At 59.1% G+C, this 18,951-nt stretch overlaps 1 protein-coding gene across 3 annotated transcripts in view; it reads left to right on the top strand.

Annotated features, from left to right (window-relative positions):
* Positions 1–18,951, top strand: part of GRAMD4 (GRAM domain containing 4) — an 87,953-nt gene that overhangs the window by 27,885 nt on the left and 41,117 nt on the right. For all 3 annotated transcript variants that reach the window (XM_032261500.1, XM_032261499.1, XM_032261501.1), the window contains exons 2-3: positions 11,302–11,512; positions 16,267–16,387. In XM_032261500.1, the coding sequence (XP_032117391.1) occupies positions 11,302–11,512; positions 16,267–16,387 (332 nt within the window). The remainder of the gene's footprint in view (positions 1–11,301; positions 11,513–16,266; positions 16,388–18,951) is intronic.

Genomic DNA, 18,951 nt, shown 5'->3' with positions numbered 1-18,951 from the left:
CTGAGCCCCACCTCGGAGCCACTCCCTGTGCCTTCCCGCTGCCACAGCCTTTGAGGCCGAAACATGTCTGGGGAACAGCCTGCTTTCAGACAGCTTTCAGCTTGCAGGAAACTGGGCAAGGGCAGTGGCAGGAGGGCAGGGTGAATCCATGGAATCCAGAAGGGGCTTCCCTGCAGCCACCTCACTGGCCAGATATTCCCAAGCCCTGTTTGCTAAGCGTGATGGAGAGTGCTGGAGAAAGAATGTTTCCGCTAGAAATGCCTCCCTCCGCCCGCTTCCCGTCACCTCGTTTATTTGCTTCTACAACACAGCGGCTTTTGCTTGCCTACCTGCGCCTAAACGTAGGTTTTCTTGCCAGCTTTGTTTTGTTAAATAAACTTCTGTGCAGGCCGGGTGTGGTGGCTCACGCCTGTAATCCCAGCACTTTGGGTGGGGGAGGCGGGCGGATCGCTTGAGGTCAGGAGTTTGAGACCAGCTTGGCTAACACGGTGAAACCCTGTCTCTACTAAACATACAAAAAAAATTAGCCAGATATGGTGGTAGACGCCTGTAGTTCCAGCTACTCGGGAGGCTGAGGCAGGAGAATCACTTGAACCCAGGTGGCAGAGGTTACAGTAAGCCAAGATCATGCCATGGCACTCCAGCCTGGGCAACAAGAGGAAACTCCATCTCAAAAAAATAAATAAAAAATAAATAAACATCTGTGCAGTCACTCTGCCAGGGTCCCCATTCAGACTTCTAGGCAGAGGGGCCTGTGAGCTGTCATACAGGGTGATGGGTGCATTAATAGAGGCATATGTTGGGGAGGGTTGGGTCACTGGTGCTGAGCTGCTTCTGGGGCTATCCTGGGGTTCAAGCAAGCTCAGGTGGTGGAGTCCAGCAGAGTCAATTCATGTTCTTGTTGTACCATTTCTCTCTCACCCTGCCTCCCTGAACCTCGGTTTACCCATCTGTCAGTTGGTTTAACAAAAGCTCCTTCCTTTCAGTGTTGTGTCTAGGCAGATTGAGACCTGGCAGGGGAGATACACATGGTGGGGACTTGTCTCTCCCGTCCTTTCATCCTGCTTTGTGCCCTCGGAGACAGGCTCATTGGGCAGGGGCTGCCCTTCTGAGGTGTGGGTCGAACTGTTGGTGGCATTATTTTTATTTATTTATTTTTAGAGACAGCGTCTTGATCTGTTGCCCAGGCTGGAGTACAGTGGTGCGATCATGGCTCATTACAGCCTTGAACTCCTGGGCTCAAGCAATCCTCCTGCCTCAGCCTTCGGAGTAGCTGGGACCACAGGCGCACGCCACCATGCCCGGCGAATTTATCTTTTATTTTTTGTAGAGGCAGGGTCTTGCTGTATTATCCAGGCGGGTTTTGAACTCCTGAGCTCAAGTGATTCTCCTGCATTGGACTCCCAGAGGTCTGGGGTTTTGGGTGTGAACCACTGAGGCTGGCTGATGGGTCTGTGGTTATTGTCATTGTCACTGTTACTGTGGTTTCCTGATCACGGATGCTTTGCTGTAGACCCAGATTTGGATGATGTCCTTGGCCTATGGGAGGAAGGCCCTCTTTCCTTGGTGTCAGGAGATTTGTGGTGCTGAGCAGGCTCGGGTACACGGAGGGCCTGGGGAAAGTGAGGGCATGGCACTGGGTCTTGAGAACGGACCCTGTGTTGCAGGTGCTGCCAGCCCTCGTCCGCCTGGGGCTTCCTCTCAAGGACCAAGCTGGTGCAAGCCTGGACTGAGGCCCAGGTCACCTGGAGACGGGCTTCTGAGCTCACACCTGTGCCCAGGTGCCCCTGCTGCCTCCACCTAAAGACCTGGAGACTGAGGGTTAGGACTGGGCTTGACCTGGGCAGCCTGACACAGGGAACCTTACTCTCAGCCTGTGCGGCTGGCACAGGGATGGGATCAGAGGGAGTGGGCCTGGTTTGCCCACAGCTGGGGCAAGGATAAGCTGTGGTGGCCAGTGGGCGGCCGGAGGCTGCTGTGCCCTCCCTGACGTGGTCTCCTGCCTCCTGGGCCCCCAGGCTGATCCCCTGTTTGTGTTCTGGGTGCTGTGGTCCTCTCCTGCCCACAGCCCCTGCTCACCCACAGGCCCTTCCTGCCCTGCCTGTGGACCCTGAGCTTGGGTCCCTGCCCGGGAGCTCATAGTGACTGGGAATCTTGGGATGGTCTCAGAACCCTTTACCCTGGCTCCCCACATCTGCCAGACAGCGCCGCCTCCCCGGCGCCCATGGCCACGCAGCGGTGAGAGCAGCGTTTGTGAAAGACTTATTGGGAGAATGGGGCCGTGTATTTGTTGTTACTGCTGCTGGCTGGGCAGGTTGCTGAGTCCTTCCGGCACTGTGTCATGGCGTCCGCTAACAGCCCTGAGCAGGGGCCCCTGTCTGAGGTCATGTGGCTGTGGCCAGCCAGGGCCTGGCGTCCGGCTGCCGCAACCCACTGCATGCCTGTAGTCCAGACGATCTGGTGGACGGCGGGCAAGCCCACCCTCGAGGCTCTCCAGCCCCCCAGTACTCAGGGCGACTGGAGCAGATGTGGGTCAGCCCCGCCCACTGCTGGAGGCACAGAGGGCTAGGATGCAGCTCCCAGCGCCACACAGGCGAGTGTCCCCGCTGTCCCCAAGCTCCTGTCGCTGTGCCGTGTGGTGGTTGTGGGTCCCCAGGCAGGTGATGTGATTGAAGGTAGACTAGGGTGACTTTGGCTGGGTGGTGGGTTTCCTAATGGCTGGGAAGGTCATCTGGGACGACGTGGCTTGGGCAGCATCCTGGAGGCCAGGGAGGGGTTGCCATGGCCAAGGGCAGGGTGCCAGGATGGGGCTAGAGGTCAGGCTGCTGGCCCTGAGTCAGAGACGGGCCCACCTCACCCTGAGGCGTCAGTGCTGCCTTAGACACCATATAGACACCACCTCCTACCCTGGAGGCCGCCTGCCCAGCTTGCCGCTTCCTGCTTCCCAGGCTCTTTAACCCCTTGGGGCCTCTCAGGAACTCTCCTTTTGCATTTAGGCCTCACCTTCTATTTCACACATCTGTCCCAAGCCTGCTGGGAGGGAGGTGGATGAGGGGAGGCTGCTTTGGTCATGGAGCCCTGCTCCCGCATGGCTGTCACGCGGGTGAGGGGAGGCTGTTGCGGGTCTCAGAGCCCCGCTCCCTTGTGGCCGTCACGCTGGCCGCAGCAACGCGAGAGGAGGGATCTGGAGGCGGCTCACACGGGTTCCCAGGAGCTGACTGCTGGGTTTTCAGGAATTTTGGAGTTGGCCATTAATAAAAATGAAAGTACGTAAACTTACAGTTAGATAAATTATGTTGGGAGCAAAGGCAGTGAATCCGCCAACCCCATCGCTCCTGAATTATTTGACTGCATCTTACTATTGTGTGTGCTGCTGATGTTCCGGGGGCCCGCCGCGCGCGTGGCGGAAACGCTGTGGGGTGGTGGTGGCTGGCAGGGTGCGCACACCAAGGGCGGGCCGCGGCTGCCAGGCAGGGCCTCAGTCCTCCTTGTGTTGCTGGTCTAGACTCATGACAGCGATGAGGAAAGTTAACTTGCAGATTAAGCCAAGAATTGCGCGATGTGTGTCGCCGTTGATCACGAGTGGCTCAAAGCCTCGTGAAGAGACTCCACCATTGGAAAACAGCTCCCTCGTTCAGCACGGACACCCTCCCTTCCACCTTTGTTGTGGTTTGCAAACGGAAACAGAAACACCAGCCAGCGTCCCTGCCGTGCTCCCTGGCGGTGGCTGCGGGCCAACCGTGGAGACAAGATCGGAGCGCACATTCATGAAAGCATTCCGTGAGAGTCGCTGGCTGTCCGGAATTTACATGAAGGAGTAGTGCATATTTCATGGTGGTTTGCAGATACGTGCTGCGGGTAGTAAGCGTGGGACATGTGGCTGTGTGTGTAGCTTCCCGTGTTGGGCCCTTCGCCGTTAACCAGCTCCTTCCTCCCCAGGCCTGGGCAGGATCCCAGCACACAGAGGAGGAAGCAGAGGCTCACGCAGGCCCCTCCCAGTCCTCCGGGTCTTCCTGTCTCCTGAGCCACCCTGGCGAGGGGCCCCAGAGCGGGCAGTACCCTGTGCTGGCATTAGCACCCCAGGGTGTGCTTAGTCCTTGGCCTGCTCCCTGGCCCCCCGGGTGGCTTTCCTGTCACAGTGCACAAGGCTTAGCTCCCCACACAGGATTCCAGCCTGACCCTCGTAGGACTCAAGCCTGAAGATGTTTTGCCAAGGGAAGGAATTTGAGCTTCTTTCTGGAGAAACATCCCAGATCACTGACGCCTTGGAGTTCAAGTTTGTGTGTATTTGGGGACGCAGTGCTTTGGCAGGGCCCAAGGCAGAGTCCATGGGTGTCCCTTTCTCTTGAGGCCTCTGGGAAAAGAAAGAAAGCTCAGCTGGGTGGCTGGGGGCCCAGGCTGACGGGGACCCCCCGGCCGCGGTGTCTGGGCTGCTTCTGTGCGTCACTCCCACACTGAGCGGGTGCTTGTCACTGCTCACCACGTGCCAAGCTCTGCATAGGGAGACCCGGGCACCTGCAGCTTGAGCCCACCTGAGCATCTCCAGCAGAGCTGAGCCCCCGGAGGGTGAGCCAGACACAGCCCCTGCCCTCAGGGAGCACCAGGCTAACCAAGCAGGGCTGGGGGCACAGGCGCTAAGCAAAGGAGCCGCCAGGACATTCCAAAGACCCCCACATCAAACCAACAGGGTGGTGGAGTGAAGCGGCAGTGCCTGGGGAATGGGGCAAATGAGAGATGTTCCAGGGTCAGACGTGCTGGGCGCTGCAAGGACCCTGCAGCAGTTGGAGGGTTCCTAAGGGGCTCAGCAGAGCTGCAGCCAAGCCTAGGGGAGCCGGAGCTGATGGGGTGTCGGGTGAGCAGCCGTGTTTACCCAGGTGCACGGGAAGCCCCTGGAGAGCTTCGGCAGGGGCGCTTCGGGGGCTGATTTCCCCTTTGAAGACCTCGCCATGCTTGCTGTGTGGAGAAGGTTCTGGAGGCCCGAGGCTGCATGGACTGGGCTGGGTGTTGGGAGTGGGGGACAGATGCGCAGCCCTGTCTGGAGGCGGGTGGCCGGCGTTCACTGTACGTTGGCAGTGGGGTGAGGAACAAGAGGACCAAGGAATCCTGAGGGTTTTGCCCAGGCAGCTGGTGGACATGGTGCCATCCAACCAGAGTGCCCCTTGAGACCCAAGCCTGTGCCAGGCATGGCATAGTTGAGATGCTGGTGAGGTGTCCAGCTCGGAGCCCGCAGGGAGGCTGGGTGTGGGGGGCAGGGCCGAGAGCAGCCGAACACCCAGATACGGACATCAGCATATGAGGCCCCCTCTCTGTGCCCATCGGGCAGGACTGAGGCCTGAATCCAGGGAGAGGATGAAGCTCCTGGACAGGCCTTGAGTTTGGGGCAGCGCACATGTCATCAGGCCAACGTCTGGAGCCTGATGCTGGAAGACCAGTGGCCAAGGCCGGGCAGGGGCCGGAAGGGCGGGATGTGGAGTGGGGCCCAGGGAGCATGTGTGTGCTTGGGCCCTTGGGCTCTCTTTGCATCAGGAGCTAGGAGGTGCGAGCCTGTGGCTGCAAGCATGGGGACATTGGGGTGCGTTTGTTTTGTTCTTAGAGACAGGTTCTGGCTCTCACACAGGCTGGAGTGCAGTGGTACGATCATGGTTTACCGCAGCCTCCAACTCCCAGGTTCGGGCGACCCTCCTGCCTCAGCCTTCTGAGCAACTGGGTGGTACTATAGGCAGGTGCCACCATGCTGGCTAATGGTTTTTTTCATTTTTCTTTTTTTGAGACAGCGTCTTGCTCTTTCTCCAGGTTGGAGTGCAGTGGCACAATCTCGGCTCACTGCACCCTCCGTATCCCGGATTCAAGCAATTCCCCTGCCTCAGCCTCCTGAGTAGCTGGGACTACAGATGCCTGCCACCACGCCCAGCTAATTTTTTGTATTTTTAGTAGAGTCGGGATTTCACCATGGCCAGGATGGTCTTGATCTCCTGACCTCAGGATCCGCCCGCCTCGGCCTCCCAAAGTGCTAGGATTACAGGCATGAGCCACTGCGCCTGGCCTAATGCTTTTATTTCATTTTCTGTAGAGATGGGGTCTCACTATGTTGCCCACCGCAGCCTGTCAAAGTGCTGGGATTACAGGCATGAGCTCCGGTGCCTGGCTGGGGCATCGGTGGAACCAGGCCTCCTTTGCTGGCCCTCCGGTTACTCTGCAAAGCCTTGGAGTCCACCAGCTGCCCCATCCTCATGTCCTCTCCAGGTGCCCATGTTGGCTGTCCAGCTGCTGGTCCAACCTCCATCCCAGACCTTTCTGATGGTGAGGTTTTGGGTCCACCTTTCCTAGATGACTGAGACTTGGCAGAGGGCCAGGCAGGGGCTGGGGCCCACTGCAGTGGGCGTGGGGGAGGCGTGTGTGTTTTGCTGCACATCTGTGAGTCCCCCAGGGCCACTGCTTAGGAGGGCTGGCTGCCGTGGGAACTCGGACGCCGCTTATCCCGGGATCAGCGGGAGAGCCGCCAGATAATAAGGGGATGAAGGGCGCGCGGCAGCCTGGCCCTGGTGTGGAGGTCAGCTGTGATCCAGGGACCCAGACTGGGAGAGGAGCTTCGGCTGGGGAGATGGTGTGAAGGAGGCACAGCCCAGGGCCAGCGCCAGAGACCAGGAACCACTTTTTTTTTTTTTTTTTAAATCTTGGGCTGGGGAAGGGGAAATAAAGTCCTCTGTGGTTTCTGAGTCCAAGGTTCCCCAGACACTGTCGCCTTTGTGTGACCAGAATTGATTCAGCGGTTTCCAGAGCAGTGTGCTTTTGTGTTCCAGGGCCGGCTGGCCCAATTCCGTCCTGCTTGCAGAGAGGACCTGGAGCCTGGCCGGGTGCCACCCTGAGCCTGGGGGACCCTGGGGGAGCCTGGACAGCCGCGGTGAGCCCTGCTCCTGCTCTGGTGCCCAGGACCAGTGTCCTCCAGGCTCCGGGTCAGCAGCGCCCCCCTCTCTGTGGCTGTTGGTGTTGGGTGGCTCGGAGGCTGTGGTTCCTGGGTCCTCACAGCACACCCTGGCTCTGGGCCAGGGTCTGGAGGAGCCACAGTGAAGGAGTGTTTCTGGGTGTATCTGAGACAGATGGAGGTATGGGGCAGGAGGCAGGGGGCAGGGGGATGTGGCAGGTCCTATCTGAGCAGAAGCCGCAGCCTTGGGAAAAGCTGCTACCCTCTGGGGCAGTGGTCCCAGGTGCCACGTGCTCTTCCGCAGCCATCTCGATCCTGAAGGCAGGCTTCCTCCCAAGGCCGGGTGCAGGCCAGCCCCACTGGTACAGCACCTGCACAGCGCAGGGGAAGGGCGGAGACCTCCTGAGAACGTGGCCTCATTGGGGGGCCGGCAAGAGAAGGAGTCTCTCAGGAAGCCTCTCAGAACCTGACAGGGGGAAGGTAGGGAGGCAGTCTGAGGGCCCTGGGCTGCCGGGGGTGGGCCTGCAGGTGAGGCGGGGGGGCCGGCCCTGGGGAGAGCGCCGGGCTACAGGCTGAGGAGCTGGGCTCCCTCCAGGGACCGTGGCGGGGGGATGGGCAGCTGGAAGTAGGGAGGGCACGGGCTGTCTGTCCAGTGAGGGATGCAAGGTTGCTGCACCCAGGACAGAAGGTGCAGGTGAGACTTGGGCTGACAATGTCAGGAGCCCCCGGTCTGACATGAGGTGCAGCCCTGGAGTGAAGGTCAGTGTGTAGATGGGCCCTGGTTTCTGCATCTGTCAGTCGGGGATGTGCTGGGTAACCGTGTCCTCCCCCAAAATTCATGTCCACTGGTACCTGTGGACCCCACCTTACTTGGAAACAGCTCTCTGCTGATGTCATTGAGGTGAAGTCGTCCTGGTGTAGAGTGGAGCGCAGTCAGCGCAGGGCAGGGGCTGCCCATGTGGCCGTGGAGGGCCCCACCCCGGCGCACGCACAGGCTGGAAGCGTGGCCCGGCCCATCCCTGGTGGTGTGTCGTGACATGGAGTTTGGTTCTTAACTGACTGAAGCTTGAAAAGTCTCTTTTTGAGGAGCCCAGGGAGGTGGGTGAGGAGGGTGGCGGGGCCGGTGGGGCTGAGAGCAAGGTCCTCTAGGACCCTGATGTATGGGCGCTGTTTCCAAGAGATGTCCTGAGCCACCTGGCAGGAGGACCCTGGGTTTGAGGCGGACGCTGTGGTGGGGCGCGCGCTGCATTCTGATGGTGACGGGCGGGACACTCAGTGCCTTTGTTCCTCTCCCAGTGCGGCCTCATTTGCTTGCCTGAGCTGATGGGGAAGGCAGCTCCGGCCTCGGAATTAGAGCCTCCCAGACAAGGGGACCGTCCTCTGCCCAGAGCTCTGCAGGCAGCCAGGAGCCCCTTGTGTGTCCGAGCGTGGCCCCTGCTTTCCTTGGGTGGAGACCAGCCCGGTGCCCTACCCAGGGCCTGTGGGCCCCAGCGCCCGGCTCGTCACCTCTGCCTCCCTCTCAGGAGGACTTGCTGCAATTTTGGAGAATGGAAGGAAGTAGGTTTTCCATTGCTGCACCTCCCAATCCAGTTCATCCTTACTTTTTAAACATTAAGAAGGAGTAGAAGTGCTGGTGACGGGCTTGGGGAGGGGATAGGCATTTCTGTTCAGTGAGCAGAGTTTCGGTTAGACAAGATAAGCCCAGAGGCAGTGTGACGGGTGTGACTTATGCCGCAGAGCTGCCCACTGAAAACGGGTGAAGTTGGTAAGATTATGTTGTGTGTTTTACCATAAATAAGACATCGTGTGGGGAAAGAAGTAACAGGCAGGGATTTTGGGACATTTGGAGAGAGAATTGTTAGTGACCGCCGTAAGCCAATGCTCCCAACGCCTGGCCCCAGAGCGCCAAGCCTCTTCACACGCCTGTGTGCCGTAACGGTGGCCACAAGGTCGGGGTCCTATGTGGGTCCACCAGAGTGTTCCAGGACCCCCTGGCCTGCTGGTCTTGATGGGTGGTGTGTGACGTGCGTCCCCCTGCCGGGCCTCCACTTCTCAAGCTTGGTCCTGGGGTCCCGGTGTTGAGGTGCAGAGTCGCCAGCCCTGGGGGTATTGTGTGCACGGTCCTGCCGCATTCCGCAGCCCTGGTTAGCTTGAGTTTCCTTTCCCGTGAACTTGAAGGTTTTCGCCTGTTAGGAGGTGGTCTTGTCATTTTTCCTAATACAGTCAAGCTGTCTTTCTTTTTTTCTGTTGGAGTCTTACTCTGTCACGCAGGCTGGAGTAAGGTGCAGTCTCAGCTCACTGCAACCTCTGCCTTCCAGGTTCAGACGATTCTCCTGCCTCACCCTCCTGAGTAGCTGGGATTACAGGCCCCCTCCACCACGCCCAGCTAATTTTTGTATTTTTAGCAGAGAAGGGGTTTCGCCATGTTGACCAGGCTGGTCTCGAACTCCTGACCTCAAGTGATCCACTCGCCTCTGCCTCCCAACGTGCTGGCATTACAGGTGTGAGCCACCAGCCCGGCCTAGTCACGCTGTCTTGTAACACAGATGTTAGCATTGCTACCTATTTTTTTGTTGTTTTATGGCAAATTTTGAAAATTTTCACTTTTTTAACAAATGAGAGCTTTTTACTTTTGCCTGGTTGCCTGTTAGACTTTTTTTTACTTTGTAGCTTTCTTTTCAGTCTCTTAATAGAGACTACCGTCTTCTCCTCTCCAGGGGTTTGATAGCTGCTCAGTTCTGTTTTCTTTTGCTTTGTGTGTTTTAAGTTTACTGAACCTTTAGTCCCCCTGCCATTTGTAGCTCCTGTACGGGAAATTTCCAATCAGCGGGCTTGTGCCCCCAGCCTACGAGCCGCGGTGGCTACCTCCTCATCACCCACAGCCCCTCCTGGGGTTCTCCCAGCTTCCAGGGGATGCTGGGCGTCAGGACAGCTCCCTGCAGAGCCTGTGTCCTGTGGGTTTTGCAGCGGGGCCAGCATCAGGAATACTCCAGCCCATCCCAGGAGGGCCTCCCCGCCCCTCACCTGCTGGGAGCCTCCGAGGCTCTGTGACTCAGAGTGGGTTCTGGTGCATTCTGCGTCTTCCCGACTTCTTGCCACGAACTGTGATGCCAAGGAGAAAGAGGAGGCTGGGAAGGCAGGGCAGGCATGCTGGGGCTGGGTCTGACCTTGCTCTGAGTGCTTCCCTGCCATGCTGCCTGCCCCAAGCAGGGAGTTCTGGAAGTTCCCCCACCGGGGATCCCTCCTCGTCCCTCCCTTCTTGCGCCTGACCCAGTCGCTCTGTCTTCTTGAATTCCCAGGATACCTTTGCCTTACTGGTATTGTTCCCTTTTCAGAGGCAAAAACTTCAGCTCTGAAAGCTGGGCAGTGGCAGGACAGGCTTTCAGCCCAGGTGTGCGCAGAGCAGTCCTCCCACGGGGACCCAGGCGTCTTGCACAAGTCGGGGACAGGGGCTTTTGGGAGAGGCATCCAGGCCGTGGAGCTGGTGATGGGGCTGGGGCTGGGGCTGGGGTGGCCTCTCCCTGCCTGGCTGGCTCCTCCTGTGGGCCACTGATCCTGGCCCCCAGGATTTGGGGGGTGCCTTGGTGTTGCTGGCCCAGTTGGGGCAGAGATGTGGGGAGCAGGCACCCCATGGCGCATCCATCCTTAGGCACGAGGGTGTGTGTGAATCATGCGTGTCCGTGCAGCACACAGTGACTTGTACCTCAGTGTGACCAGGCCTCTGTGCTGATCGGAGGAGGAGGCACAGCCAGCCCCAGGTCCCTGACCCTGCTGTCTCTGGGAGGTGTGAGATCTAACGTGTCTCAGAGTACCAGCCTGGCTGCATGGCGAGTAGAAACACGCTTTAGGCAGAGGGAGCAGCGTGGGCGGAGTCCTGGGAGCCAGGGCCAGATGGAGCGGGCAGGACACGAGTCAAGGTCCCCTAGGTCCAGGAGAGAATCAATTGAGGCATCCCCAGTGCATGCATCTGGTGGCTTCCAGGCATGGCTGCCATTCTGGCGGAGTGCTTGGCCGTCACGTTGACCATGTTCTTGATGGTTTGTTAGGCAACTTTTCAGCCTGGCTGGCCCTCCTTCCTTCTTCCAGAGCAGGGTTCCTTCCTTGAGCCTGCACGCTACCTCGCTGAGCAGGGCTGAGAACGTTGGCTTCCTTCTGCTGGGAGCCGGGGGTCCTGCCTGGTGGGAGGCGAGGACGCAGCTCAGCGCTGACCAGGCTGGGCTGGGTGGGGTGGCCGAGGGCCCCACCTGGTGGTGCAGGGCGGTGGTCTGTGGGTCAGGGTTTTTCCGTGCCCTTCGCGTGGGAGCTGGGTTGTGGGGTTGGGGGTGCGTGTGGGAGGGAGAGTGGCAAGCGGGCGAGTGACCGTGCCCCCTCTCTTGCAGGGACCCCGAGCGTCATGTTAGGGTGAAGCAGAGGAGCTCAGTGCTGAACATGCTAAGGAGGTTGGACAAAATCAGGTTCAGAGGTCACAAGAGAGATGACTTCCTTGATCTAGCGGAGTCTCCAAACGCCTCAGACACCGAATGCAGCGATGAAATCCCCCTGAAGGTACCGCGGACCTCGCCCCGGGACAGCGAGGAGCTGAGGGACCCTGTGAGTACCTGTCCTCGTCCCCTGGTGTGGGCCGGGGTGTCGTCTCCGTCCTCTGTGGCCGGGCCGAGCGTGGACTCATGGACAGATTCATGTCCTGCCTGTGCTGGTCAGAGACAGACTGGGCCTGACTCCGTCTCACCTGACCCCCGACCCCTGCAGACCTCATGGGGCTGGGATGCTGCCAGGCTGAGCCTCCTCTGTTCCAAGGGCTGATCAGTGGCTGGATTGGTTTTCCTCATTGGCTTTTCTGGGTGGGCGGCAGACGTTTCACACACATGTGATGCGGAAGCCTTGGCCTGGCCTGGGAACGTTGACAGGCAGATACGGCAGGGCAGACACCGTTTGGAAGCGGCTGGTGCTGGCTTGTCTTCTGGCTGAGCCAGGGAGCACGTCCCCGCCCGCAAAGCTGGCTGAGCCCAGGCTGGGCCCTTCTCAGCCATGCGGAGTCAGGGCTGCGTCTGTGGCAGCTGGGGGGACAGCAAATGCCCATGGAGCACCTCAGCTAGGCCCTGGGGCCCGGGTGGGAGCCAGGCGGGCGTGGGGCCTGCCTTCCGGAAACTTGCATTTGGTTGGGGTGCAGGTTGGGGCGTGGTGAGGTGGGATTGGCTCCCTGTGGCCCCTCCTCTGGCCGCTGTGGCCTCTGGCTCCTGTCCAGTGTGCACACACCACGTTTGGTGTCCGGTGGTTTCCTCTCCCAGCCCCGAGCCAGGTCTTCTTCCCGGGTATGGGCTGGGAGCACCAGCCTCCCCGGCCCCTCCCGTTACTAGTGCTTTATAACAGGATGGTGACTGTGCATTGCTCTTGGCAGGAATTAATAATTTATTGCCACCTGGCTTCCTGGGGCATCGCTATAGAGTGGGGGGTGCCCCGCCTGCCGGGATCGGCCATCCCCAGGCGAAGGCTGATTCATCCCCCAGCTGCTGGCCTGGGGTGTCTGCCCTCAAGCAGGTCATGTGGTAGAGCGGCAGGGGCCTGCCCTGCAGAGCTGGAGAGCTGTGTCTCATCTGCCTCTGGCTGGGGCTGGCATGGAGGGCGTGGGTCACGGTTCTCCGAGGGTGGTGTTTGTGCTGAGCATATGGTGGTTGTCTTGGGAACAGAAATCTCCCCCCCAACACACACATGGTTCCAAGCTCAACAAGGAGGGGTGGGTGAGGGGATCCCACACAAAGACCAGAGCAGGGCTGTGTCCCGGCTCCCTCTCTGCCGTCCATCTGCCCTGCCCCAGGTACTGACCAGGTAGAGGCCTTCCCGCTTGGGTGTGTGCGTGGCGTCTTAGGGGTGGGTGGGGCTGGCATGGGAGGAGTGGGTGGTGCAGAGGGTCTGTAGGGCCCGGCCTCCAGGGCTTATACCCAGCTGTTTACCAGCCCTGAGGCCTTGGCAGGCCACGTGGTCCAGCAGTACCCGCCATGGCGTTTCGGTGCAGATCACAGATGCTGTCACGGAGGAGTTCGGGAACTGGTACCTGGTGCCGCCCCTCCCTGGGATGGTCCACGACCAGCCTGGCCTGCAGGAGGTGGTCTCGGCATGGAGCCAGTGGTGCAGTGGCACTGGGCTGCCAGAAGGTTCTGACAGTGAGCAGTGCTGGGGCCTTGTGCTGTGTGGCAGGTGGAAGGCGAGGTTTGGGAGGGAGGTGACTCTGTGGTGGCGATGTGCCTCCAGGACTAGGCCTGGCTTCTGCGCCCATCAGGGGGATGTTGGTCCAGCCCTGGACTCCTGTTGAGAGGAGGGATTAGGGGAGCTCATGGATGTTTATTCTGGGACTTTGATTTGGTGTACTGTTTGGATGGCTTTGCTTGCAAGGCTATTAGAGAGGAGAGCCTTTCCCCTGGGGTGCTGTGGTCCCTGACGTGGCTGCCGAGTGCGCTAGAAGGCTGGAGTAAGGGGCAGGTGCAGAGATGCAGGTATTGGTCTGGTTGGAGCAGCCGGAGACACAGCTGCAGGATGGTGAGGTCTTCACCTGGGGAAGAACATCTGGATGTGGGGGCATCAGGAACCCCTGCAGGGGAGGGCAGTGTCAGAGCTGGCTGCTCCAGGCTGGTTGTCTAATGGGTAGCCTGGAGAACGTGGCTCCTGGGAGTGTCAGAGGATATGGTGCTGGTGGGATTGCTGGGGTCACAGGAGAGGCCGGGATCTGGACCAGCTCTGCTGGGCAGGTAGTGGTCCACAAGGCACAAGGGGGCTTGAGGGGGCGTGTTGAGTTGGGAGGGGGCCCCTTGGTCTGCTGTCAAGGAGGGGCAAATGCTACAGAGGTCAGGGCAAGGTCAGCCTGCGGACTGGGGCCTCCTTTCCTCGAGGCTGTGAGGGGCTGCAAGGGGAAGACACTGCAGGGACTCGGACATCTGGAATCCCAGGAGATTCCCAGCGTGGGCAAGCAGGGCCGCGCCCAGGGCGCAGCGCTAAACACAGTCGGGCACTGACCACACAGACCAAACCAAGCCCTTTAGCTGTTTAACCTGGACCTGAGCCTCACTGCCTCAGCTTTAAGGGGGACGGCAGTCTCGTCGACCCCCAGGCCTGCTGTAAGGATTAAATGAGATAATAAGTGAAACGTGTGGCTGGCATCTGGCTTGTGGCTGGCTCGCAGGGAGTTGCCATTACTCATGACCGTGAATACCGATCCGCTAAACCCTCCTCCTGGTTCCAGGGCCCTTTTGTGAAGCCTCATTCCTGTAGCATGTAGATGCTGCTCCAGGCCAGGCTCACGCGGCCCCCAGGGCGGGAGAGGGGGGAGTGTGCAGGACTGCCCTGCCCTGCCCCTTCTGAGCCCCTGTCATCACCCTTTCTTAGCTGTGCAGCCTCCCAGAAACATCCTGAAATCTGGGCTCAGGCACAGAGGCCTTGAGGGTTGGTTTTATTTTTATTTTATTTCATTTTTTTGAGATGGAGTCTCACTCTGTCACCCAGGCTGGAGTGCAGTGGCGTGGTCTCAGCTCCCTGCAACCTCCGCCTTCCAGGTTCAAGGGATTCTCCTGCCTCAGCCTCATGAATAGCTGGGATTACAGGCGTGGGCCACCACACCCGGCTAATTTTTAAAATATTTCTGGTAGGGACAGGGTTTCACTATATTGGCCAGGCTGGTCTTGAACTCCTGACCTCATGATCTGGCACTGGCAGACCCTGGCGCAGGTCCCAGGCACGTTCTCATTCTGTCTGAAACACATCAGGGTCTGTGTCTGAAAGGCGAGGACTGGAGCTCAGCAGCCCAGATGTGTAGGGGTTCCAGCCTCAGGCTCTGCAGGGCATCCTCCGAGCTGCATGTGGCGCACCCAGGCCCCTGCCCACCCTGGTGGACCTTTTCCAGGCTGGCTGTGTCAGAGCCACCTTCACGGAGATGTTTAGCCCCGGGGTCTGTCCTGGGGCCCCAGCTGAGGTCCTAGGCAGGTGGTACCTGCATCGTGAGTTTCTGGGGTCAGCATGGAGCCCCAGGCCAAGGTCCGCTGCTGTGTCAGCTGGAGCGCACGTGGGGTTGCGTGACCTGCTTTGGACTCTTGGAGCTTCTGTCCTCCTGGACGGGTGCTTGTGGGATCCCAGCTCCCAGCACCTGGCTCCGCTGGCCTCCCTCCCAGAACAGGCGGCCCATCAGGGGGATGCTCCTCATCTGTCAGTGCCGGGACGGACCCCAAGCAGCACCCACGGGCCCTTCCAGTGGGCAGGACAGATGGAATCACCCTGCCTCCACCCACCCCCCGCCCCCAGAACTCATGCCCCAGCAGCCAGAGTAGCTGCAAGTGTGGGAGGTCGGGCACCCAGAGCGGGGCAGCCACAGCCAGCCCAGAAGCCTCTGGTTTCCGAAGCCGGCGCCTTCTTCCTGGGCTGTGGCCACAGCGTGGGTGATTCACGTCCAAGGAGCCATTGCCGTGCTGCTCCACGTGGTCTCGTCCAAGCCACACATGCGTTACCTCGCCCTGGAGGAGGAGGTCTGGGGACCCAGGTGGAGAAGTCGGGTCCCTGCCATCCTGTGCTGGGGCACTCACTCATGTGCTGTCCCTCACCAGGTCCCTGGCAGGATACATCGTGGAGGGTGACTGTGTGGTGTGCAGTGTGGGGCCCAGGCAGGCTTGGCTGTGCCAGGCACGGCTTCTGCTTTCTGTCCCGTCAGCAAGATGTGGAGCAGCTGCCTGTGCCCAGCTGCTGAGCTCCAGGCATCAGGCAGCGGTGGCCTGTAACCCGAGCCCATCCTGGCTCGCTGGGGTGGTGAGCGGGGGTTTTCGGGAAGCAGACAGAGGAGGCCCCTGTTTGGCGTTTGCTTACCTCAGTTCCGCAGACCCTTCTGCCCGTGGGCCAGTCTCTCCGACCTACTCAGCCTGGCCCTGGAGGCGCCCCCAGGCTCCGCTCAGGTGGGAGGGCTGGTTCTGGCACGGCCAGCCGGACACATGGGGCCAGCACAGTTCCGGGGTTTTCTTCCCTCTGCAGCCCGAGGTCAGGAGCACAACCATCAAGAGACAGCGCCACTCATCCAGTTTTAATTCTTAAGATATTTCTTAGAGTCAGCGTTACAGGGCCTCTGAGGATATCCACGTTGTCTGAGATATCCCTGCCCCCAACAGAGGAGGCTGGGTGGGCAGACGCAGGTCTTATGCTGGGGGCACCATCACCCCATCTGACCGTTGTGTGTCCAGAGGCTGCAGCTGCTGCTCCCTTTCAGATGCCACCTCTGCCATCCTGGGGACCCTGGGCACATCTGGGGGAACCAAGTGGTGGAGACACAGGGTGCCACAGGTGGCCCCTCTGAGCTGTTGGTATTTTTCTTCTAGGCTGGTCCAGGGACCCTCATCATGGCCACAGGAGTCCAGGACTTTAACCGGACAGAGTATGATCGACTGAATGAGATCAAAGGTCACCTGGAAATTGCCTTATTGGAAAAACACTTCTTACGTGAGTACCAGAAAGCGCTTGGAGGGGTGGGACAAGGTGGGGCGGGTGGCTGAGGTGGGCGATGTTGTCTTGCCCAGGAGCCAGGACTGATGGACACCCATGCTGGCTGGACGCGAGCCCTGGGCAGCTGTGGCTCTGGCGTGGCTCGTCCTGGCAAGGCCTCTGCTTCTGCATTTGAGCCTCCATTGCGGCTCTGCTAAGCCAGCACTCAAGACTGCTCCAGAGGGCTGGGGATGTGGGGGCCCTTTCCTGGTGGGGTAAAGGAGAGTCTCAGTGGAAAAGGAGTAAACTGTTCCAAGAAAATTGTAATGATTTTAGGAAATGTGTCCCTTCCATTCCCAATGGGTGGCTCAGACATTTTCAGAGCTTTTGGAAGGACTCTGAAATCTTAGTTTGTTCTGGTTGGTTTGTGTGTCCAGAAGGGAGATGGGGCCGTGGGCTCTCACATCCACGGGCCTTGGACAGGGCTTTGGGCTCTGCAGTAGTGAGAATGGCAGAGATTCTTAACAGGAGGGCTCGCTGGCTCGGCCCCACATGGTTTAGCGCTCCTGAGCCTCCCTCCCCACCCGTGTCCTCCCTGTTGTACAGATGTGGAAACTGAGGCACAGAGTGTTCAGTGAAGTCACCCTGCTGTGAGGTGACATCTAAATAGTAAGGGGTCACTTACCAGTAAGACAGCACCAGGCAGATGAGTCCCAAAGTTCATGCCAGTGACCCCGCTGCGTGTGGTTTTCAGAGCCGACACAGCTGGTGGAATTTGTGTTATGGGAAAAAGATTAGGGAAAAAGCTTCACTGCTGTATGTCCAGAGCCAGTCACTTCTGAACTACACGGAGCCCCTAGTCATGACGGGCGGGGGCTTAGGAGCGGGGCGGGCAGGTCACTCCCTTCCGGGTGTCCTGCCCAGGTGGGGTGTCTTCGACGCTCTGGACCAGACGGCCGGTGCCTTTGCTGGAAGGGCTGTCACCTTGGTGTCCTGTCCCTGGTTACCAGTGCTGTCATGTCTGTGCACTCACCTGATGCTCGAGGGTCCAAGGCCAGTCAACGTGGGCTTGTGGGTTCTCCTGGCATCAGGCCAGAGCACGGTAGTGAGCCTGTGTGTGTATGGCACTGGACTGTGTGTGTGCTGCATAGTTAACTGTGTGCTCATGTTTGTGTGGCCATGGGTAACGGTGTGTGTGTGTGAGTACAGTGGTGGTGAACTCTGTATATGCATGTGTGTGAGTAGTTGACCATGGTAGTAAACTGTGTGTGTATGTGCAGTGGTAGTTAACCCTGTGTGTGTGTGTGTGCAGTGGTAGTTAACCCAGTGTGCGTGTGCAGCAGTAGTTAACCCTATGTGCACGTGTGTGCATGTGAAGTAGTAGTTAACCCTGTGTGTGCTGCACATGTGCAGTGGTGGTTAACCCTGTGTGTGCGTGTGCAGCAGTCGTTAACCCTGTGTGCACGTACGTGTATGTGTGGTGGTAATTAAGCATGTGTGTGCCCATGTGTGGCGGTTAACCCTGTGTGTGCATGTGTGTGCATGTGTGCAGCAGTAAATACTGTGTGTGCATGTGTAGTGGTAATTAACCTGTGTGCGTGTGCGTGTATGCACGCACATTGGTGTGTGTGCACGTGAGTGCGTGGCAGTGGTTAATCCTGTGTGTCCATGTGTGTGTCCATGTGCAGCGGTGGTTAACCCTCTGTGTGTGTGTGTGTGTTTGTCCAGTGGTAGTTAACCCTGTGTGTGCATATGTGTGCCTGTGTGTGGCGGCAGTTATCCCTGTGTGTGCATGTGCATGCCCGTGTGCAGTGGTGGTTAACCCTGTGTGTGTGTATGTGTGTGTGCAGCAGTAGTAATCCTGTGTGTGTATGTGCATGTGTGGCAGTGGTTAACCGTGTGTGTGCATGTATGTGTCCATATGCAGTGGTGGTTAACCCTGCGTGTGCGTGTGTGTGTCTGTGTGCAGTGGTGGTTAACCCTGTGTGTGTGTCCAGTGGTAGTTAACCCTGTGTGTGTGTGTGTGTGTGTGCGCGTGCGCGTGCGTGCATGTGCATTTCCATGTGCAGCAGCGGTTAACCCTGTATGTGCATGTGCATTCCCGTGTGCAGTGGCGGTTAACCCTGTAGGTGCATGTGCATTCCCGTGTGCAGCGGCGGTTAACCCTGTGTGTGCGTGTGTGTTCCCGTGTGCAGTGGTAGTTAACAGTGTGTGTGCACATGTGTATGTCCATCTGTACTCTGACAGCTTTCTCAGGCCCCTGAGGACTGGACACCAGTGGTTCTGAGGACAGCTCTGGTGACACTGCGGCTGTGCTGTGGAGTGACTCTGTCTCCCCACGAGTCTTAGGTTGCATAGAGCCAGCCTGGGCAGAGAGGGGCTGGGCTGCATGGGCTCCTGATGGGCTTTGGTCCTCCTGATGACTGTTCTGGTGACCTGCCACCTGTGACCTCACCAGCTTGACCTCCTGCAGTGGTGGCTCCGCTGGAGTTGATGGGTCTCTGAGAATGGAGAGGCCAGGCTCTCCCTGAGCGGTGGCAGCAGGGGCTGGCCTTTGGTCAGCTGTCCACCTGGGCCTGTGC

The sequence above is a fragment of the Sapajus apella genome, unplaced genomic scaffold, assembly GCF_009761245.1.
Source record: "Sapajus apella isolate SASKATOON/1434 unplaced genomic scaffold, GSC_monkey_1.0 scaffold123, whole genome shotgun sequence".
In the NCBI taxonomy this organism is placed as follows: domain Eukaryota; kingdom Metazoa; phylum Chordata; class Mammalia; order Primates; family Cebidae; genus Sapajus; species Sapajus apella.
This window is presented reverse-complemented; position numbering and strand designations above follow the sequence as displayed.